Source organism: Hylobates moloch, unplaced genomic scaffold, assembly GCF_009828535.3.
Source record: "Hylobates moloch isolate HMO894 unplaced genomic scaffold, HMol_V3 SCAFFOLD_5, whole genome shotgun sequence".
NCBI lineage: Eukaryota > Metazoa > Chordata > Mammalia > Primates > Hylobatidae > Hylobates > Hylobates moloch.
In genome coordinates this window covers 137,425,881-137,450,171 of record NW_026652280.1, presented here as the reverse complement: position 1 = coordinate 137,450,171, position 24,291 = coordinate 137,425,881, and the positions used below count along the sequence as shown (strand labels likewise).

General features: G+C 40.6%; 2 protein-coding genes across 9 annotated transcripts in view; both read right to left on the bottom strand.

The window, feature by feature from the left end:
- KYAT3 (kynurenine aminotransferase 3) overlaps window positions 1–24,291 on the bottom strand; it is a 67,728-nt gene extending 43,437 nt beyond the window's left edge. For 3 of the 8 annotated variants that reach the window (XM_058439612.1, XM_058439611.1, XM_058439613.1), the window contains exons 1-4: window positions 24,089–24,291; window positions 21,593–21,712; window positions 19,703–19,802; window positions 319–377 (exon numbers count right to left, since the gene is read on the bottom strand). In XM_058439612.1, the coding sequence (XP_058295595.1) occupies window positions 319–377; window positions 19,703–19,802; window positions 21,593–21,636 (203 nt within the window). In that variant the 5' untranslated portion in view covers window positions 21,637–21,712; window positions 24,089–24,291. Of the gene's footprint in view, window positions 1–318; window positions 378–13,955; window positions 14,032–19,702; window positions 19,803–21,592; window positions 21,713–24,088 lie in introns of those variants that run through there. The other 5 variants (XM_032155437.2, XM_032155433.2, XM_032155436.2 and 2 more) reach the window with 4 other exon arrangements.
- On the bottom strand, window positions 10,904–19,788 carry RBMXL1 (RBMX like 1). Its single transcript, XM_032155441.2, has 2 exons — window positions 19,703–19,788; window positions 10,904–15,528 (listed from the first exon to the last, which is right to left on the bottom strand). Exon 2 carries the CDS (start codon window positions 15,288–15,290, stop codon window positions 14,115–14,117), a length of 1,176 nt encoding a protein of 391 aa, XP_032011332.1. The 5' UTR covers window positions 15,291–15,528; window positions 19,703–19,788; the 3' UTR covers window positions 10,904–14,114.

Here is a 24,291-nt window from a genome sequence, read left to right as displayed (position 1 = left end):
GCTAAGTTCTTTCATCAACTATTAGAGAACAGAACTAATAAGAAAAGTTCCTGGATTGGAAGGTAAGTTCCATGAGGGCATTAACATTTGTCCTTTTCTTGCCATATGTCCAGTGTCCAACACAGGGCATGGCACATGTGCCAAATGAACAATTCAGTATATGGATTGCTAACCTCCTCCATTTTCATTTAATGGATGAATTAAATGAGGACCTTTATTTATAGACTACGGATGAGGCAAAAAAAACTCCCATCTAAAGATATGAAAATATGTAGGAAACCCATACTAAATTATTATTATTTATTTTACGATACTCACCACATATTACTATCAAGTCCTTCAATCCGTTTTGCATTTGTGAATTTCAATGACATTTTCTGAAATATATATTGAAAAGGAATCACCTTAGTCAAAATTTTAAAAGCCAGTAAATCATGGATCACTCTTCTTCCTTTCCCTACTGTTACCATGTAAATAGTAGTTCCATAAAGATAAATCTTAGACTCCAACACAAAATTCTGAAGAGGAATTCATCTTCCACCTACTGCTGAAGGAATGCCTTTTTTTTTTTCTCAGACATGGTTGCCCAGGCTGGAATGCAGTAGTGTGATCATGGCTCACTGCAGCTTCAACTGCCCAGGCTCAAGCAATCCTCCTGCCTCAGTCTCCTGAGTATGTGGAACAATAGGCATATCCCACTGTGCCAAACTGTTTTTTTTGTTGTTGTTGTTTGTTTGTATATTTTATAGAGACAGGGTCTTGTGGTGTTGCCCAGGTTGGTCTCAAACTCCTGGCCTCAAGTGATCCTCCTACCTTGGTCTCTCAAAGTTTGGGATTACGGGTGTGAGCTACCTACCATGCTTGGCTGGAAGGAATGCTTTTTAAAATGAAATTTAGATGTTCATCTTCTCACCTAAGGACACAAAGTGTCATCCTACCCTAGAAAGCTAATCCGTTTGAAGGCTTTTAACGTAGTAAAGAGAACAATAATAATATTTAAAAAGTCAGTTTCAAAAAATATCTTAAGCCATGCTCTGAAGATCATTTTAGGTAAGATGTACTAAGAGTTTCACAAGTAAGTTCCTTGTATGACATACAGGAAAGACTCAACAAATGGTTTTAAAGCTACTCAGTAAGGGGTTCCGTAATTATTATTATTTTTTTTTTCCCAAGTTTCTTTTTTTTTTTTTTTTTTATACTTTAGGTTTTAGGGTACATGTGCACAATGTGCAGGTTTGTTACATATGTATCCATGTGCCATGTTGATTTCCTGCACCCATTAACTCGTCATTTAGCATTAGGTATATCTCCTAATGCTGTCCCCGCCCCCCCCACCCCCCACCCCACAACAGTACCCGGAATGTGATGTTCCCCTTCCTGTGTCCATGAGTTCTCATTGTTCAATTCCCACCTATGAGTGAGAACATGCGGTGTTTGGTTTTTTGTCCTTGCGATAGTTTACTGAGAATGATGTTTTCCAGTTTCATCCGTGTCCCTACAAAGGACACGAACTCATCATTTTTTATGGCTGCATAGTATTCCATGGTGTATATGTGCCACATTTTCTTAATCCAGTCTATTGTTGTTGGACATTTGGGTTGGTTCCAAGTCTTTGCTATTGTGAATAGTGCCGCAATAAACATACGTGTGCATGTGTCTTTATAGCAGCATGATTTATACTCCTTTGGGTATATACCCAGTAATGGGATGGCTGGGTCAAATGGTATTTCTAGTTCTTGCTAACATTATTGGGTACTGAGTATGTCCTAGGTACTGTTCTAAGTGCTTTACATAATGAGCTCATTATTAATGTATGTTTACAAAAATATGTAGTAGTTCTATTACATAGTTAGAACTATGAGGTACAGAGGTACAGAGAGGTTAAGATCATACAACTTTTCACATCAGCTCAAGTTTATGAAAGCTAGTAACATTTAAACCCAAACAGGTTCAACTCAGGATCTGAACCCAGACAGTCTGACTCCAGAATCCATACTCAGAATTATTATATAATTTTATACTGTCTTTTATATAATAAGACCTTCTAAAAATATTACTAGAATGCTGCCTCTTAAAAGTATATTATAAATTTAGGATAAGCCTACTAATAAGCCTACTAAAGGCTGTGGTAGAAAATTAGGAATTAAAATTATCACATAACATACAATTTTTTAGTTCTTTAGATTCTAAAATTGAGTTTTATACTATCTCTCAAAAGTATTGAATTAGCTTTGAGTTCATTGTTAACAAGCTGGTAGAAATAAAAAAATGATTGACAGCATTTTTGCAAAGAATTTTCTAATAGACTATTAATGTAATTTTAATTCAATCTGGGAAGAAGATAATGACAATGGTTATTAAATAGACCATTGTTCTCATTCTATTCTAAATAATGGGACCAAGAAAAATACCTTTTTTAGTCTCATATTTTGTCTTTGAAACTCCAGTGAAGTAAATCACATGAAAATTCTCCAGAGGTTAAAAAGCTTGCTGGCATAGCATTATAATTACCCACCTGAACGTGATGCCATTCTAGAGACAACAGTTGTACAACTACCAAGTTCTAGCACGATAGGTTGAAATATCTATCTTAACAAATGCTCTTGTCTATCTCTAACACAATGTTTAAAGCTTAATTCATTCAGTAGACTACAAACACAAAGGATGATTTATACATAAAAAAGTGAGTTTGATGTGCTGTAGATAATTTAGACACAAAGTCCAACTTTACTTAAAACTATTTAGATAATTGAGGTTGAAACGCACTTTCAGGTTTAATTTTACTTAAAATTTGTTTCTAGACCGGCCTCTTCTCTCATTGTTCTTCCTGCTTCCTCTTCCCTCCCAATTCTATGCCACACCCATTCTAATTTTTCAAATAGTCTATGTTCTCTCTCATTTCAGTAATTTCATGTGTGATCTTTCCTATGCCCAAATGCTCTTTCTATACCAATGTTTCTCAATTTTTTTATTATTATTATTGCCCACCTAAGGAGATCTTCTTAGAAATTTTTTCCTAGTCATCTTCCCTCCCCTCAATTAAATATTAAGAGGAATACAATTTTGTCACATAGGATTGAGCTTTGGATGGTGACAAAACAGTGTGATAGCTAAGATTTATCTCGTCTGCCAAGCACCCATTTTCTTCTCCTGGGGTAGATCATGCCCTTGTTGAGAGTGCATGTTCTCTACTCAGTCCAATTCCTGGTCCCCACCACCCTTCCTTGCACTTGGCTAACTGCTATTCCACCTGCCAAGTGCAGTTCTCAAATTCGACTTCATTCCCTCCCGAAAGCCTTCTTTGGTTCTACGAGTCAGGGTCAGGTGCTTCTCCTATGTGCTTCCATTAAATGCAGTACAGCAAGTCATCACTTAAAAGTGTCATATAGGTTCTTGGAAACTGCAGCTTTAAGCAAGATGATATACAGCATGACCAATCTTACCACAGGCTAATTGAGATAAATAAGAGTTCAGTTTCTACAGCATATTTCTGGTCACAAAAACATTACTATACTTCTAAATAGACTGAAACACTTCTAATATGAAACATTGAAATAAATGTGAGCTATATATACATTTATTTTAAGGAACTGGCTTATGTGTTTGTGAGGGCTGGCAAATCTGAAATCTGCAGAGCAGGTTAGAGACTCAGGGAAGAACGGATGCTGCAACTGGAGTCAGAAGAATTCCCTCTTCTTTGAGGACCTCAGTCTTTTCCTCTTAAGGTCTTCCACTGAATGAGGCCCACTCATATTATGGATGGTAATTGGCTTTACTGAAAGCCTACTGATTTAAACGTTAATCTCATCTAAAATATACCTTCACAGCAATACCTAGACTGATGTTTGGCAAATATCTGGGTACCATGGGATAGCCAAGGTGACACCATCACAGTACCCAACATATAGTTATATGCCTAGCACATAGAGAGTTTTTAATAATTATCTGATGAATGAATTTTTTTAAAAAAACCTCACTCACATTACAGGGTGAACTTATGGTGTCAGTTAGCTGTGTCAGTCAGCTAAAGTTAATTTATGCTTCAGTGATAAATGACCCCAAAGTCTTGGTGGCCTAAAATCATAAAAGTTTTCTTGTTCATACTACATATCCACTGAGGTTCAGCTGCTGCCCTGGTCTGTGTCACTGTCATTCTGAGACATAGGCTGATGAAACAGCCTTCACCTGGAACACTGCCTGTTTCATGGCAGAGGGAAGAGGCTCTTAAAAGAGGCTTTCTGTTAGGATGTGCACACATCACTTCTTTTCATATTTTATTGGGCAGAGCAATTTCACGGCTAAGCTTCACATCAGTGGGGCAAGGAAATATAACTGTCCAGCAGGGAAGAGCAGCAAATAATTGTGAAAAAAAACGTGGTGGGAATGAAGTCTGGAGGTATAATGAGATACGTGGTTGTTATGGGTTGCACCATGTCCCCCTTAGTTTCATATGTTGAAGTCCTAACTCCCAGTTCCTCCAGATATAATCTTATGTGGATATGGGGTTACTGCAGATGTAATTAGTTAAGATGAGGTCATTAGCATGAACCCTAATCCAATATGACTAGTGGTCTTATAAAAAGGTGAGATCTGGACATATACATAGACCCTGTGTGAAGATGAAGGCACAGACGAAGGTGATGCTCCTACCAGCCAAGGAATGCAGAGATTTCCAGGCAATCACCAGATGACAGTGGGGGTAGGGTATAGAACAATCTTATTCACAGCTCTCAGAAGGAACTGGCCCTGCTGATACTTATCTCAGACTTTGAGCCTCCCAAAAAGTGAGGGAATAAACTGCTGTTATTTAATAAGCCACCTAGTTTGTAGTATTTTGTTAAGGCAACCTGAGAGAACTAACACACTGGTGAAAGTTTACAAGACACTACAATGTTCAGAGTCACCAAGATTCAGCAGTAGATGCAAATGCTCACTGTCTAAGTAAGAACTACTTCCCAGAGCAGATCCAGTATCAGGTAATTAAAATCAACCTGGAATCCTACGGGGAATCAGGGCATGAGTCCCAGGCAAGTAAGGGAATATAAGGCTTGTATAACTTCTGGATCAGCTAACCCTGTGATATGACTTTGGCTACCAGGGCGATTAAAGGCCTATACTTCCATGTTATTAACGCAAAACTGCTAGTGAAATCAAAGGTAGCATCTTTTAACCTTACTTTTGCTAACTTGAGGCTAATTTCTAGAACAATGAAGTTCTAGAAATTCACCACCAGGTGGCAATCTTGACAAAGATAAGGAAAAAGATTAAGTCTTTAGAAGTTTGGACAGATTGAAAAAAAACTAATACTATATGTTGAATCCATGATCTTAAGACCCTAGTCCATCAAAGTTTCAATTGTATATATTTTTAGGATTCTTCCCATAAGATCTGAGGCAGGTGAGATGGTACAGAAAAAGTCTTCCTAAATGATGGGCTGAAGCTGGGGGAATTGAGGTTGTGGATATCTGTGTAGTATGGGCTGTGAATCAAGTCTTCATCCAGAGAAGCCAAGGTCACAACCAAAAAGTTTAATATTAGTAACAATAATAATAACTGCAAGAAAAGGCCAGAAATAGAAAATGCAAAGCTCATGGTTGGAGAGGTGAAAACAGAGAACCAGGCTTGGGAAGCAGATGGATGCCACACTTCAGGACCAGGAAAGAGCAGAAGTGAGCACCCCTTTCATGGGGGGCCTGGATGCTGGAGGGCCCAAATGTTACTGTCTTTTAGATCTATGAAGTAGAGATTTGTAGTTGCAATCATGTGTCATTTAAAAATATTTTTAATTGTCTCTTAACAAAGTACTGTATCTTAAGTATTTTATGAATTTTCAGAGTCATAAAAATTTCACTTTTAATTACAATGTATATTTTTGGTTGTTTTTGTGCCATATTTTACTCATTCATTCCCCTGTTGCTGGGCATGTTATTTCCAGTGTCTTGTTGTTTTGTAATGCATTTTGGTGTTTCCTTTTTTTTTTTTTTTGAGACAGAGTCTCGCTGTTGGCCAGGCTGTAGTGCAGTGGCATGATCTCGGCTCACTGCAACCTCTGCCTCTTGGGTTCAAGCGATTCCCCTGCCTCAGCCTGGGACTGAGAGGTGAAGCCAGGTGGACTTCCTGGGTCGAGTGGGGACTTGGAGAACTTTTCTGTCTAGCTAGAGGATTATGAATGCACCAATCAGCGCTCTGTGTCTAGCTAAAGGATTGTAAATGCACCAATCAGCATTCTGTAAAAACGCACCAATCAGCTCTCTGGGTCTTGCTAAAGGATTGTAAACGCACCAATCAGCACTCTGTAAAATGGACCAATCAGCACTCTGTAAAATGGACCAATCAGTGCTCTGTAAAATGGACCAATCAGCAGGATGGGGCCAGGGCCAAATAAGGGAATAAAGGCCAGCCACCTGAGCCAGCAGCGGCAACCTGCCCCGGTCCCCTTCCATGGTGTGGAAGCTTTGCTCTTTCATGCTTCATAATAAATCTTGCTGTTGCTCACTCTTTGGGTCTGCACCACCTTTAAGAGCTATAACATTAACCCGAGGGTATGCGGCTTCATTCTTGAAGTCAGTAAGACCACGAACCCACTGGAAGGAAGAAACTCTGGACGCATCTGAAGGAACAAACTCCAGACACACCATCTTTAAGAGCTGTAACACTCACTGTGAGGGTCCGTGGCGTCATTCTTGAAGTGAGTGAGACCAAGAACCCACAGGAAGGAATAAATTCCGGACACAGGACTACTGGCGCATGCTACCACGCCTGGCCAATTTTTTGTATTTTTAGTAGAGACTGGGTTTCACCACGTTAGCCAGGATGGTCTCAATCTCCTGACCTCGTGATCTGCCCACCTTGGCCTCCCAAAGTGCTGGGATTACACGCATGAGCCACAGCACCCAGCCCCGCATTTTGGTGTTTCTACTCTGCATTTTAATTATATGGTCTCTGCTCTTTTTCCCTTCATTTTAAAGTTTCATGTGGAAGGTGACTGCTGTATTGTAACAAAACTAATTATCACAAGAAGGATAATATCCTCAATATTACAGTCATCTGGTTCTATCAGACTAAACACACTTAACTTTTGATTTACTTTTATTGAAGCTTTACATTATATATACAACACAGAGTCATGGGCTGCATAAACACGTTTTGGTCAACGACAGATCGCATATATGATGGTAGTCCCATAAGACTATAAGGAGTAGGCCGAGCATGGTGGCTCATGCCTGTAGTCTCAGCACTTTGGGAGGCTGGGGTGGGCGGACCACCTGAGGTCAGGAGTTCGAGACCATCCTGGCCAACATGGTAAAACCCCGTCTCTACTAAAAATACAAAAATTAGCTAAGCGTGGTGACAAGTGCCTGTAGTCCCAGCTACTCAGGAGGCTGTGGCAGGAGAATCGCTTGAACCCAGGAGGCAGAGGTTGCAGTGAGCCAGGATCATGCCACTGCATTCCAGCCTGGGCGACAGAGTGAGACTCCATCTCAAGAAAAAAAAAAAAAGTGTATGGTGGTAAAAATTTCTACTTGCAGCCAGGTGCAGTGGCTCACGCCTGTAATCCCAGCACTTTGGGAGGCTGAGGCAGGCGGACCACAAGGTCAGGAGTTCGAGACCAGCCTGGCCAATATGGTGAAACCCCATCTCTAATAAAAATACAAAAATTAGCCGGGCATGGTGGCATGCGCCTGTAGTCCCAGCTACTCCGGAGGCTGAGGCAGGAGAATTGCTTGCACCTGGGAGGCAGAGGTTGCAGTGAGCCGAGATCACGCCACCGCACCCCAGCCTGGGTAACAGAGGGAGACTCCATCTCAAAAAAAAAAAAAAAAAAAAAGTTCCTACTTGCCTAGTGGAGCCATTGTAGCTGTTGTAACATTGTGGCACGATGCATTAGTCATGTGTTTGTGGTGATGCTGGTGTAAACCTATTGCAGTGCCATTCATATAAAAGTCTAGAACATGCAATTATGTACAGTACATAGTATGGATATTGATAACAAGCAACTATGTTACTGGTTTATGTATTTACTATACCATACCTTTTATTGTTATTTTAGAGTGTACCCTTACTTATTAAAAAAAAGTTGACTATAAAACAGCCTCAGGCAGGTCCTTCAGGACATTCTGGAAGAAGACATTGTTATCATAGCAGATGACAGCTCCATGCATGTTATTGTCCCTGAAGACCTTCCAGTGGGATGAGACGTGGAGGTAGAACACAGTGATATTGATGATCCAGTTCATGGGTAGGTCTAGGCTAATGTATGTGTCTTAGTTTTTTAACACAAAAAAGTAAAAAAAGAAATAAAATTTCTAAAAATAGAAAAAAGTTTATAGAATGACATAAAATATTTTTGAATATTTTGTATAGTTTGTGTGTTAAGTGTTATAGAAGAGTCAAAGATGAAACATTTAAAAAGTTTATAAGGTAAAAAGTTAAGTAGGTGAACTTGTCTTCAATTTATTATTGAAGAAAAAAGGTTTTTTAGTTTTGTTTTTTTTTTTGAGACAGAGTCTCACTCCGTTGCCCAGGCTAGAGAGCAGTGGCAGGATCTCGGCTTACCACAGCCTCTGCCTCCCAGGTTCGAGCGATTCTCCTGCCTCAGCCTCCTGAGTAGCTGGGACTACAGGCACGTGCCACCACACCCAGCTAATTTTTGTATTTAAAAAAAAAATTTACTTTTTTGAGACAAAGTTTCGCTCTTGTTGCCCAAGTTGGAATGCAATGGCACAATCTTGGCTCATTGCAACCTCCACCTCCCGGGTTCAAGTGATTCTCCTGTCTCAGCCTCTCGAGTAGCTGGGATTACAGGCAACTGCCACTATGCCCGGCTGATTTTTGTGTTTTTAATAGAGGTGGGGTTTCACCATGTTGGCCAGGCTGGTCTCCAACTCCTGACCTCAGGTGATCCACCCTACTCGGCCTCCCAAAGTGCTGGGATGATAGGTGTGAGCCACTGCACCCTTCCTTTATTTTGGTACTTTTAGTAGAGATGAGGTTTCACCATGTTGGCCAGGCTGGTTTTGAACTCCTGACCTCAGGTGATCCACCTGCCTCAGCCTCCCAAAGTGCTGGCATTATAGGCGTGAGCCACTGCACTCAGCAGAAAAAAGTTTTAATAAATTTAGTATAGCACAAGTATACAGTGTTCATAAAGTCTATAGCAGTGTACAGTAATGTCCTAGGCCTTCACATTCACTCTACTCACTCACTGACTCACCCAGAGCAATCCTGCAAGCTCTATTCATGGAAAGTGCTCTACACAGGTGTACCATTTTCTTATCTCACTGCATTTTTACTGTACCTTTTCTGTTTAGATATGCAAATACCATTATGTTACAGCTGACAGTTGCCTGTAGTATTCAGTACAGTAACATGCTGTATAGATTTGTAGCCTAGGAGCAATAGTCTATGCCACATAGCCTAGGTGTATAGCAGGCTATATACCAGGTAGGTTTGTGTAAGTGCACTCTATGATCACAGAATGTATCCCAGTTTTTAAGTGAAGCATAACTCTATTGTATGTAGGTATGTATGTATATAATATATACATATATGTATACATGTATATAATATACACATGTATGTTATGTATATTTTGATGTTCCAACCATCACACTGATGACATTTAGTATTAATTCATTCCTTACCACTTGTACCACTTCCTAAGTGTCTTTGTTTAAACACAGATCTATCTTAAAAAGAAACTTTGTTATGTTCTTTCCTAGCTTTTTTTGCTTTTTCTTTCCTGCTATATAATTGTGTTGGCTGCTCATGCTTCCACGAGATTTTATTACTTCTCCGGGTGGAGTTGTGGTGTCTTTTCTTTTTGAGACAGGGTCTCGCTCTGTCACCCAGGCTGTGGCAGTGCCACCATCATGGCTCACTGCAGCCTCAACCTCCTGGCTAAGGTGATCTCTACCTCAGCCTCCCAAGTAGATGGGATGACATATGTGTGCCAATATGCCTGGTTAATTTTAATTTTAATTTTTTTGAGACAGAGTCTTGCTCCGTTGCTCAGGCTGGAGTGCAGTGGTGCAATCGTGGCTCACTGCACCCTCAACTGCCCAAGTTCAAGTCATCCTCCCACCTCAGCCTCCTGAGTAGCTGGGACTACAGGTATGTGACACCACACCTGGCTAATTTTGTTCTTAATTTTTTTTTTTTTTTTTGGGTAGAGATAGAATATTGCCATGTTGCCCAGGCTGGTCTCAAACTCCTGGGTTCAAGTGATCCTCCTGACTTGGCCTCTCAAAGTGCTGGGATTACTGGTGTGAGCCTCCATGCCCGGCCTTAATTTTTTTTTTTTTTCAAACATTCGTTTGTAGAGAGGGTCTTGCTTTGCCCATGCTGGACTCAAATTCCTGGCTTCGCACAATCCTCCTGCCTTGGCCTCTCAAAGTGCTGGGATTGCAGGCATGAGCCACCACACCTGGCGGAGCTGTGATTTTTGCTAAAGGGCAGAGTACATGCTTCAGGTTGAACAGTGGGGAAGAGACAAGTGCATAAGATGCCTTAGAAGCTCCGAAGCTATAGTAATCAGATCTCTTAGTTGCGTGAGAGAGCCTCAATCTGAAACAGTTTAGGTGAAAAGGGAGAATTCATTAGAAAGCTCATGTTACCATGGGAAGGGCAGAGGTCCAGCCAGACTGAATGGTAACAGAAACCAGGAACTTGAACATCACAGGGCTTTGCTTCATCTCCATTTGTACCCACTATCTCAGTTTGCATTTCTTTACTTGAGACTAAACAGAGTCACATCCCCCACCTTCATGACCATAGAGGGACTGAGAGATGAACACTCAAAAAACGTTAATTATTATTAAGGCTTGACTGAAAAAAACTATAAAATCTATATATCATTCAGTGGGCTCAAGTATCTCTTAAAAAGTTGCCAGATTCTGAGCCATAGAATGAAAGAAAAGTATTTATGAACATGTGTCTTGCAAAGGACTTTAATACAGTATATATAAACAACTTTTACAACTCAATAAGACAAACAATCCAATTAAAAGTGGGCAAAAGATTTGACAGCCACTTCACAGAAGATATACAACTGGCCAAAAAGTACCTTAAAAGATGCTTACCAGCATTAGTCACCCGGGGAAATGAAAATAAAACCGCAATGAGATACCACTAGATTCCCATCAGAATGGCTGAAAACTTAGTGTTGGCAGCTGGAACTCTATACAACCCTGGTGGGAATATAAAAGGGTATAGCCCCTTTGGAAAACAAACAGTTTGGCAGTTACTTTATTAAACATAAATCTGCCATGCAACCCAACTATTTTACTGGTAGGTATTTACCCAAGAGAAAGGAAAACCTATGTCTATACAGTGGCTTGTACACAGATGTTCCTAACAGTTTTATTCACGGTAGCCCCAAACTGGAAACAATCCCAAGGTCCATCAACAGGCAAGTAGAAAAACAAATAATGGCATATTCACATAATGGGACACTACTCAGCAATAAAAGGAATAAGCTACTGATACACCGCAACCTGGTGAATTTCAAAGTCATTATGTGTGTGAAAGAAACCATAAACAAAAAAGTACATGCTACACAATCCCATTTATATAAAATACTAAACAACACCACGAAGCAAACTAATATATGGTGACAAAGACAAATCAGCAGCGTGAGGGATGGACTGCAAAGGAACTTGAGGAATCTTTTGGGGGCGATGGAAGTGTTCTGCATGTTGATGGTGACAGTGGCTTCATGGCATATACATCTGTCAAAATAACCATTGAGTTGTAATTCTAAACAGATACAGTTTACTGTAACTTGATAAAGCTGAATTTAAAAAGCTGCCAGAGTATTCGGAAATCATGTCCTTTTTTCTCCCTCTGGACCAAGCACCTGCCCAAGCAAGCCAACTTTAACAAAATTATCTCATAGATTTTGGATTTTTTTTTTTTTTTTTTTGCCATGTTAAAGTTGTATTAAGTTTCAATACAAAACATTCCAAAAAGTGAAAAGTGATCTATAATACCCAAGTTCTATGTTCAACTACCACTTAAACAAGGAAAACATTTTCTATATCATTCTGTTTTACAACCAGTATAAACCCGGAAGAATCAAGATCTGATTCTTTTTCCACGCGTCTGCTAGGTCAGTAAACTATTTATCAAATAGGTGTCTGGTCATTTTAACATACTCCTTGCTTTGAACAATATTCATTCATATTTGATATAATCTCTATATCCTATATTTAGGATATCTAAATATTTTAAATATTTAGGATATCTCAAGAGCCAAAAGGTCCTCACAGAAGCTTTAACCCAAGTAATCATAAGAATATGGAAGGACTGGGCTAACACAACTATGGAAGTGCAACAACTACATAAATTTGGTCATTACCCTTGTGGTCTGTGATTAGTAGTAGTCTGTCAAATGAGAGTTAAAAATGTTGTACTTACTATCCCTAGTTGCAAATGTTAAAACATGACAGTGCCATAATTACAACAAAAATATATTAGAAGTTGAGTTAGTTCCTCTAATCCAACAACTCAAGTCTGTTTCCTTTGAGAACATTATACTATTGGCTCTAGTCTCCAAAGCAATAAACTAAAACGTGTTTCCAAGACTGGGAGGTAAAGTAGGCTTATAAAACAGTATAGCAAAAGAAAGCCAAGTGGCCCAATTGTTTCCAGTGTGTTTGCCATCTTAGCATGGTTGTTACTTTCCAGATGTCACTCATAAGTTTTATTCTACAACTAAACTGTTTCTGGATAAGCCACCACAAAAAAATGTTTCACTTACTGACAGACACTTCACTAGATACAGCTACCACTTATATCCATCATTTTTATAATTCATCTTAAGTTCTAAATTGAAAAGTTGTCCCCATGACTTTAGCTAAACAAAATGAAGCCCAAAGCTGTAAAATCTGTGTAAAGGACCACAAGAACTTCCTGACTACCTCCACTTACCAATTTCCTTAATTACTTCCCCTTTTCCATTTGGTCAATTACTTGTTTTCAGTAACTACCACTCACTCCCTAGTTATGAGTGTTAATCAACACTGATGCCTTCCTGAGATCCACAGGAACCCTTGAAGGCAAAATCTATTGCCTGCACCAAACCAATTCTGACAGCACTGCTTATGCAACTGCACTGACTTCCCGACAATCAGCCGCCTTCTGCGTCAACAACTCTTAGCATTTGACTTCTCTTACTGCCAGCTTTATCTACTGTGAATCAATCAGCACTCCACAACCATAACGAGCACAATCTTCAACCATCTTTGCTGTTTCACAGGCATTTTCTGCTTTAAATCTGATGTGGAATGCCGATAGATTCACTTTTTAGAAGTCATAAGCCTTTAGGAAGTTGGAGATAAATTCATTGCTTATCTATTTTTCTCCTTTGCAATCAAGCTGTTCCTTTAAAAGTGAGACACTACAGAGTTGCAAAAATTTGAAAAGAGTAAGAGCAAGCACCTTTGCAGCTTCATGGTTGGTTTTGGCCAAACTTTTAAGCCACACTTAAATGGTCTTATTGTGGGAGGGGAAAGGGGAGGTTCTTGCAGATTCCCAAGGAAATGTCAGAAAGGCAAAATGGCCAGCATTATCCATTTGCTTTTTTTGGGTTTACTGGGTGAATAGCACTTTCCTTACATAGGCATCTGATTTCAGGTTTTGCATACTGAGAACAGTGAGATTTCAGTTGGAAAAGACCCTGAAATCTTATGAGTAGCATACCCCAACCACCCTCTAATAGCTAGCTTGTTTGTATAGGCAGAATGATTCATCTCTCCATTTTAGATGGCTAGATGTTTTGTGGAAGATCTTAGAATTGCTTGCCTCATTTACCGGGAAAAACCAGATAGGAAGTGGTCTTTAGGGACACCTTTACTTGGAAAGTTACAACACTAGTACTACAAGGCTTAACACATTTAACATTTGCTTGTTGAAAAGCAATGTCATAAAGTCAAATAAAATTAAACATGTTTTACCTTTTTCCTCATAAGAACATAAAAATTACGGAGGAGAACTTAACAGGGAATTTAAAACAGGTAACACAATTTTTCCTTTCAGTAGTCCTTGGGTAGTTACGATAGAATAGTTTCCACTCTTTTTTTTTTTGTTTCTCTGAACTGGGATTTTGTTTGTTTCTAGTATCTGCTTCTGCCTCCTCCTCTATCAGATCGGCTTCCTCCAGGGCCAGCACCTCTTGGTGCCCCGCGGCTTGAACTGCTGTAGGAATCACGTGAAGAAGGGTACCCCCTTTCTACAGAAGGGGGAAGCCCTCTTTCTTGTCTGCCAACCCTATCACAACCACTTGAGTAGAGATCACTTCGGCTGCTTGAGTAACTGTCTCGACCTCCACCATATCCATCACGTGAGCTGCTATAATCATCATAGCGACTACTTCCACCATAAGATGGCGGGGGCCCTCGTGTAGGTGGAGCACTACGTGAGTTACCATAACTCTCATATGAATCTCTGTAGGAACCTCCACTTGGATGATCTGAATAGTCACGATCACGACCGTATCCATCTCTATCGCCATAGCCTCTTGATGGATAGTCATCACGTGAACTGGAATGACCATAATCACGGTAAGTATAATCTCGTGGTGGTGGTGCATAATCTCTTGTATCACGAGAACTTGGGTAATCTCTGCTTGAATAGCTGTCTTTAGTAGAATACCCATCATCTCTTGGAGACAAATAAACATCTCTACGAGAGGGGAGCGGTTCCCTTCGAGGTGGACCTCCGTAACTATCTCTTCCACGTGATAGAGGAGCTCTTCCTCCCATTCCACTGCTGCTGCGAACTAGTCCTGAAGGTGCAGATCTCTTAGGAGAAGGACCCCCACTTCTTGGTGGTGGTCCTCTTTTTACTGGGAGTGGTCCCCTGGAAGAACTCATGTTAAAATTCATGGAATATCCACCGTCATCCATGTGTCCTCCTCGTGAAGGAGGTCCCCTGGTTCCTCCACTTCCTCCTCTTCCAGCTCCAAAACCTCTTGGAGGACCTCTACTTCTTGGAGGTGGGGGCGGTCCATGTCTACCTCTTTCAAATGATGGTTTGGTGGCTTGTTCCACCTTGATGGCTTTTCCATCTAACGACTTTCCATTCATGTCTCTGGCTGCATCCTTAGCGTCTGCTGGGCTTTCAAAGGTGACAAAAGCAAATCCTCTTGATTTGTTGGTTTCACGGTCTTTTATCAAGAGTACTTCCACTATTCGTCCATATTTGCCAAATACTGTTTCAAGAGCTTTCTCATTTGTTTCCGTATTAAGCCCACCAATGAACAGCTTTCCTGGGCGATCTGCTTCAACCATTTTTTTTTGCCGGTGAGTCGGAGGTGTGACAATGGGTTCAAGCTCCAACAAGCTCGCCGACAGGGGCTTCCTAGCAGCTCAGCACCAGTGGCGGCTGTCGGTTAGGAGGACTGAACCGCGAAGCCGCTAGCACTACTGCGCAATCTGGATGCTTTTTAAGGTATGGCTATCCATTCAAAAAACCAGGAAAATTACTTTCTTTTGCCACTAGATGGCAGAGGAAAACAACAGAATGTTCCTGTAATGGTGGAAGAAATGAAAGTAAGAAGTGGAATGTAAAGCAGGGAAAGATGCTTAAAGATACATAAAAAATGCAATTATATTAAGCTCAAAAGTGTGTATAATTAACAGGAGCCCTTTTTTTGTAGCTTTTTTTTTTTTTTTGTAGACAGAGTCTCACACTGTTGCCCAGGCTGGAGTGCAGCGGCGCAATCTTGGCTCACTGCAACCTCTGCTTCCCAGGCTCAAGCCATTCTTGTTCCTCAGCCACCTGAGTAGCTTGGATTACAGGCATGCGCCACCATACCTGGCTAATTTTTGTATTTTTAGTGAGCAGGGTTTCACCATGTTGGCCATGCTGGTATGGAACTCCTAGCCCAAGTGATCCGCCTGCCTTGGCCTCCCATTGTTGGGATTATAAGGGTGAGCTACCACGACTAGCCTTAACTGGAACTTTGAAACAACATATATTTTGTTACTTTATTTTATAAAGAATTATTTGTGCCTGATACGCTATAGCTATTTAACATCTGTTGACTGAACAGATCTGCTGAGTGAAAGGGAAGCAATTTGAACTCCCTCTGAGAGATAATGTATTTGGGGAAAAAATTGTACTTCAATAGAAAACTATGCACTGGCCACAGCATAGCTTTAGGGCTGATATTTGCAGGGCTAGAATTTGCCTTTGAGTTATTCTGGGCTTTTGTAAATTGAAGCTAAGTGACAGGCATGCAAATTCTGGTTCTAGCGTTTTGATTATCTTCTCTCCACTCTGTAGAAAAAACAGTTTTGCCTTCATTTGCAATCCAATTCCTTTACTACATATGAATTTGTGCTTTTTGACTTTCCATATGTACTGGTTATAACTTCTGTCTGGTTACCTCATATCACAAGTAAAATAAAAGTCTTTAGCACATGTTCATTTTTATATTTGTATGAGTCATGATTTCACCTTTTTCTGAAAATTATATTTTAACAATTACTTTAGAGAAACAAGCTTATTGGAAACAAGGCTTTCTCTAAACCTGAGAGCTGATAACAGGTAAATACATGGCTGGAATGCCAGAAATGGAGTCAGGCCAAGTGGAGAACAAAAAGCCTGGTTTATTCTCTCAAAAAAAATTGGGTTCAAGCCAAGACCTTGGAAGAGTAAGTAAGTGAAGGGAGTGTGTGAGTATTGTCCTCACCCATATCAGTAGGCCCGGGGTCCTTCTGCCTGCCTACACTGTATAATCTCAGCTCCCCCAATCACAGCTATAATTAAATCAGAGTTGGACAGTCAGGCTGAACCAATCAGGACAACTGGAAGTTTGGGTTTGAGGCTGAGAAACAGGTTGTTTCTGCTGGGCACATGAAACAGGAAGATTGGTAAGTTTGAATCTGGGCAAGTCTGTGCTCAGTCCCTCACACACATGCCATGTTCTGTGCCAAAAATACAGCTACGTTCTAAGTATATTGTTCAAGGTTGTTTAATGCAAACAGCTTTCAAGCCAGATAGATCTTAGTTCAAAATTAAACATCAAAACTCCTAGTGTGTGAAGTAGGCAGGTTACCTGACATCTCTGAAATTCAGTTTCCTTATTTGCTAAGCAGGAAAATGAATATCTGCCCCATGTAAGTGCTATGGCAATTAAATGAGGCAAAGCCATAAGCAGAAAAATATAGTTCATGGCATACAATACATATACTCCAAAACTAGTGCCCACTCAGAAAGTAGGAAAGATTCTCTTAGATACAAGTAAGGATGAGTAAGTTTGCACTAAAGGAGGCAAAGAGATGTTGGGTATGGACTAAATGTACAAAAGGTGATACTTTCACATCAAAAGAGAGGGTTAGGCTGGATGCAGTGACTCGTGCCTGTAATCTCAGCACTTTGGGAGGCTGAGGAGGGTGGATCACTTGAGCCCAGTAGTTTGAGACCAGCCTGGCCGACATGGCAAAACCCCGTCTCTACAAAAAATACAAATATTGGCTGGGAGTGGTGGCGGGCACCTATAGTCCCAGCTACTCAGGAGGCTGAGACAGGAGAATCGCTTGAACCCGAGAGGCGGAGGCTGCAGTGAGCCGAGATTGCGCCATTGCACTCCAGCCTGGGCAGCAAGAGTGAGACTGTATGAAAAAAAAAAGAGAGAGAGACAGAGACAGTTCATTTCTTTAAGGAAGGACAGACCTAAGGAAAAGGTTTTGTCCAGTGTTGCTTTTGCGCTTCTCTGGTGGACATTTAAATTTTAGAATCTCTTAAAAAAAAAAAAAAATAGACTATCTTAGGGCCAGGCGCGGTGGCTCACGCCTGTAATCCCAGCACTTTGGGAGGCCGAGGTGGGTGGATCATGAGGTCAGGAGATCGAGACCATCCAGGACTACAGGCGTGTGTCCAGCTAATGTTTTATATTTTAATAGAGATGGGGTTTTGCCATGTTGCCCAGGCTGGTCTTGAACTCCTGGTCTCAAGCGATCCTCTGGCCTCAGTCTCCCAAAGTGCTAGGATTGCAGGTGTGAGTCACTGCACCCTGCCTACATTTTTCCTTTAGCATTCAAAACATTCTTTAAAATTAGAGAATACGTAAAATGTTTTTGTAAAAAAGCAAGTAATACAGGAAAATACAGCCTATCCTTCATTCTATTCCCTCACTTGGAGGTAACCTTCCCGGCAGGTTTTCATGACATTAAGGATGATGTGGATGAAACGAATATTCTAAGTAGGTTCACAGTAACTTATCTGGCTGGTTCTGACAAGTCTTTCTTGATTTAAACTTATCACTATTGCTTTTGTAACACTGGCCAGTGTTTTTCATTTGCCTAGCAATAGGAAGAATATTTATCTTTATCCCTGTGTGACTATTTTAAATGCAAAGCCTCTGATGAACTGTAGACACTTTTCCAATGTAGTTAAAATAATACAAACACTTTGGCAGTTACTTAATTAAACATAAAGCTACCACACAACCCAACCATTCCACTGCTAGGTATGGAGAGGGGTTAGTGCTATCCCAAATAGTCCACAAGTTTGAATAATGCATTGTCAGTGGTTCTCGCCTGGGACATACATCAGAATCAGCTGGAAAGATTTTTCAAAATACATTCCAGATATGTAGAATTAGAATGCATAATGGTGGGCCCTGGCATACGTAGTCTAATAAAAGTTCCACAAATGAGGATTGTGCACACAAATGCCCTTTTAGTGCCATGGTTTCATATGATCACCTTGGGGAAGCACAACCACTTCCCTGGCTTCAACCGACTTCTATGTTGGGAGAGGGCCTGAAAAAGATGGTCACGGTGGCATAAAGAGGAGAGAATTCAAGACAGTTATGAGGTAGAATTCATAGGATTTACATATAGAAGACACTGATGATGGTTTTTATGAAAATTTTAAACCATTGAGAAAATTTTAAACCAGTTGAGAGATTAGAATTAGGTTGAATACAAAATTGCCAATATTCAACCATTTATGACAAAAATGGTACTTCATATGCCAAAAATGGAATTTTCATACAAAAATAGCAATTTCATATACTTTAACCTAACATAAAACACTCATATGCACACTACCCAGATTCAGTAATTCTCAAGATTTTGCCTCTTTTTTTTAAATTTAATTGCTGAGTAACTTTAAAGCAAATCTTAGACCTTAGGTTATTACATCTCTACATACTTGGCACATATCTAAAAAATATTGCCACTTATATAACTGCAATTTCATTACCACACCTCACCAACAATAATTTCTTGTTATCATCTAATACCCAGTCCACATTCATATCTCTCTGACTGTTTTTAAAAAATGTCTTTCTGCATTTTGGTTGACTGAATCAAGTTCCTAAAGCAGATGTATACATTGTATTTGGTGGTTATGGTTTTTAAACCTTTTTCCATCCCTAAGCAGTCCTCCTGAAATATCCTCTCCTACTTTTTTCCCATGCCACTGGACCTATATTCATAACTTGAAGGGTTTTGTGAAGACAAAATGAGGTAATGAATACATAATGACCAGCACATTGCCTGATCCACAGACAGGCAAGCAGTTGCTCAGTGAATGTCAATTCTAGTCAATGACAAGAGACACCTTCAGCATATGCAATAGAAATGTTCATTTCAATAAAATATTTGTAAAAAAGCATCTGAAAAATTACATACTTTTTGGACAGTGCAGAATATGTACAATAATTTATCTGTAAGTAAGCAATACCTACAGCAGAAGTAGAGGATCCGAGGATTTTGGAAGAAGAAATTGTCTTCAGGAATTTTGCTCTACCGCTAAGAGAGCAGAGGCTCCTCTGGGCCAAAAACATGCTATTAAATAAAAGAAAAATTGAGAAGAGGAATAAATATATGATGGGTACATCGCTATCAGACACTTACAGCTAGCTGATAAGCTTACGTAAAATCCAAGTAAACATTTTTGATAAGTGAGCTTGCTTTCTTTCAAGTTTTCTTTCTATCATATAATCTTTCATCACTGGAAGCATTCTAATAAATGTATTCTTCCTTATACAAATTTATATTCACATCATTTTAAACTAGAGAGCTTTAAAAATATTCTTAATTCAAAAAATAAGGCTTTAATTTAGTCAAGAGCATTAAATTTCAGTAAGTGAAAGTTCCATGTCTAGCAGCTATAAAATCCAAAGCATTTCAATCTAGGAACTACTCAAATTTCAGAATCCTCTGGATGACAGTCACTAGTAAAAGCATAATTTGTAACAGTAAATTAAAGTTGTTAGAAACAGTTATTTAAAAAGTTGTTTGAAAAGATGGATGATGGTGGGTCCTTGATAAATATAAAGAATATATGAGTGAATCTTAGGTTATTCTGAAGGTACTTCCTCCAACAATTCCCGCAAGCCATTTTAGTAGATTCCAGTGGCATGATAGGCATGCATTCTGAATTGCTTCTCTACCTGTAAGTATAAAATTGATATCCGTCATGGGTAAATGGAGGAAGATCAAAGCAATGAAACTCTATTATAATACTGCCACTTAGAAGTGGAAAGAAAACCCAGCTTTCTAAAAACATTCAGGCAAATAGATATTTCTGAGATTACTCTGAGAATGTTGTTCTCTGAAGTCTACAGTATAAGGCTGCTGTTATCAGTGGATGGCATTTCGTCTAATAGTTATCAAACCTTACAGAAAAAGAGACCTAATCTATGGAAACTAAATAGAACTTCTACATAAAATGCTAACAAATCAAACCCAGTAGTATACAAGAAGGATAATACATCATGACCAAGGAGGGTTGGGTTTATATAAGAAACCTATTAATGTGATTCACCACATTAAGAGATTAAAGCAGAATTCAATCTTAAAAAAAAGTTTCTATCTGTAGTCAAGTTATGGATTCTTGCTGGGCCTCAGTTTCTCCATTTTTCACAATAGATGAATAAATTAATAAGGTTTGAGTTAAAGCAAGCAGGTAGAGGAAACCCTCTAACGACATAGAGATACAATGGAATTTGCTGATTATGGCGCAGCTGTCCCAAAAGACACAGTTGAAACTTTGGAAAGTAGAAGAGAAAGGAAGAGCTGGGTCAGTTGCCAGGAAGTACATTGCATGATGGAGGTAATGTGCTAATAATAAAAGCAAGTAAGCTTGGAGTGCGGCTTCTGGGAGATTTCACCCCAGACTGGGTGAGCCATACTCTCTAGGTACCAGGCCTCAATGCCCACCTTCCTCCTTAGGGAGTTGCCCCTAAATCTAAATCCACTTGTTTTCATCTGGAAATCTCAAAGCCTAAATCCCAAATCCCTTTCTCCTATCTGTCTTCTACAGCACAAATTACCTCCATCATGCAATGTACTTCCTGGCTGTGGACTGCTGGAGAAAGTCCCACGGGATATTGGTTTCACCAAAGATTTGTGGTCATCAATCTTAAATTGACCCCCAACACTGCAGCATTTCTACTATATTTTGTAGGCAACACTTGTCTCCCATAGTCCAAAATGATTATTTAAATTTTTCCCACACTCCTTTAAACTAAATCCCTCTACCTTCCTCCTCAGTCCAAGCAGACTGCGCTCTCTACTTTCCCAAATCCAAAAAATACTTGGTTTTTCCTTCCCATTATAATAAAGGAAATTACCCTCCTTTAAAAGGATCGTCTCTCCTCCACGACTTAGATCTCATTCCCTCTACGGAGACCTTGCTTCACTGATTATTACCTCTTTTCTCCTGCATATTCAACTTTCCTTGTTTGTCTCTCCTGGTTAAAAAACATAAAAAACAAAAAACAAACAAACACACAAAACATAACAAACAAAAAACACAAAAAATAAAACTCTTGACTGTACCATCTCCCTGTTGCTCATTTTACTAGCTCTCTCCTTTTCCTCAATCTACGCTCCTCAACCCAGTGCAATCTGACTTTTCACCCATTACTCCATAATGGCAACTCTTGCTAAAGTCAGTTTCGACCTTCATATTGTTAAATCCAGTGGACATTTTGCAATTCTCACTTTCCTAGAGTTCTCTGCAGCTTTAGATACTGGCAGGCAAGCCCTTTTTCCCCTGAGAAACACCATGGCCCCTTGGCTTTTGACATCTTACAATCTCTCATTCATCTCCTACCTCTCCCACAATCCGCCACTGAATGATGGAATTCCAAGACCTAGACCTAGGCTCTCCTTCCATCTCACTTATGACCCTCTCACTAGGTAATCTCATTGTGTAAGGAACTGTGGGAGCATAGGTGAAAAAATGGCTCCGAAGAAATCTAAGCAGGCTGACAAATGCAGACTCAGAATCTTTGAATCAAGCTGGTTTACATCTGCATTTTATTAAGTATTTTGAGCAGCATTTTCTAATGCAATCAACATTGCATATATATATATATTCACAAATGAGATAAATACATTAAATTTAGATGTCATCGAAAAGTTGGAGAAAATAAAAAGGTATATGGCTTTTAATTCTAAACAATATTTTCATTGTATTTTTCTAGTTTCTCCCTAAAAACAATTTCTGTGAAGAAAACCTGGCAACTTATGAATCAGGATGATCTACGTGATCTAATTACAGCATATTATGCATAAAGTCCATATTCCAAAACGCATGATCTATAGAAATGAAACTGTCGATTTATTATCAACAGGTTAGACTGTTTAAAATGAAGATTCAGAAGGTATGCTTGGCAGATTTGGGGGTGGCCTGAAGCTGAGAAAGCTGGTAAATTTTGGGGGGCCGAATATAAAGCTAAAAGGCAGACAAGGCCATCAAAATAAATCTTAAGACGCTTAAAGCTCTAGACTTAAATCCAAATGATCAATTTATACTTCACACATGGGGAGGAGAGGTAGGAAGAGATTTAATTTGACAAAGTCCGGAACATCTGGGTTAACTGCAAGTTCAAGCAAGATTAACATGAGGCAAAAAGGGCTACAGCTAATAATGCGCCGCTCACACTGTTACAAGAGTCCGACCATTGGAAAGATGATTTTCCTTTCACACTCTACCTTGTTAGTTTGCTTCTAGAATGTTTATAAGGTTCACTGATACAACAGGGGGCATCTAGACGGTGAACAAAGTCCTGGACGGGGGAGTACAGTGGAAGCATGCGCTTCAAAGCCACGTCTTTAGAACAAGAGCGGAAAGAATTAGCCAAAGTTGGGCAGCATATGATTTAAGGAGACATGAGCCTGAAATTGCTGAAAAACTGTTCTATGAAAATGGGATTCACGTAACTATAAACTTCTCCAGAAGGAAAGCAGTGCGGCTGCTGGGTGATAGCAGGAATTCGGTTTTGGCTCCCAAAGTCAGACTTGCTAAGGGCTGACCTGCAGCCCCAGTCCCCTTCAGGTGGCCGCCAAGGAGCCACGCGCGGGGGAAGCGAAGGAAGGATTTCTGCGCCACTCGACTCCAAAAGCAACAGACTACTTTTCTCTTTTAACTACAAATGTTGGATTCTGCTAAGCTTCATTTGTAAGGCAACGTAACAGCCTTGGTATTCTTTTGGATTTTTTTTTTTTTTTTGAAACGGAGTCTTGCTCTGTCGCCCAGGCTGGAGTGCAGTGGCCCGATCTCGGCTCACTGCAAGCTCCGCCTCCCGGGTTCACGCCATTTTCCTGCCTCAGCCTCCCGAGTAGCTGGGACTACAGGCGCCCGCCACCACGCCCGGCTAATTTTTTGTATTTTTAGTAAAGACGGGGTTTCACCGTGTTAGCCAGGATGGTCTCGATCTCCTGACCTCGTGATCCGCCCGCCTCGGCCTCCCAAAGTGCTGGGATTACAGGCGTGAGCCTCTTTTGTATTTTTAAATTAAGAGTCCCAAAGTCACTCTTCTCAGACTGCCTTCTAAAAGCCCAAACAGCGAAATCAAGAGTAAAAGCGCCAAAACGGTGACCCGGGTCTAGGGGATCCCCCCTGGAGGCCAGTCACCTCGGCGCCTTCCCCTCAAACTGTTAATCTAGGGCCGACTCCCTGCAGCCGCCCCCGCAGGCGGCCCCGGAGCGACTCCGGCAAGAGCAGCCCGGCCTCCGTCCCTTCGCCCCGCACGCCGGGACGGCCCTAGTTAGTCCGCACGGAAGCGCCGCGCCGCACCGCGCCGCCCGCCCGCCCCACTCACCTATCTAGTGCCACTCACCTATCTAGTGCGGCAACCTCGCCTCCACAGGCTCGAGTCCCGACTGGGCTTGAGGCCTCGGCTGGGCGGGATTCCGACGCGGGGGGCGGAGCTGGGACAGGGATTGACGCTGGGGTTTGCACTCAGTGCGCGCTTTGGCGGAGGGGTAGGCCAGGATCGCTAGGCTGGAAGAGACCGGATGAGGGTTGTTTTTTTGGGAGGGG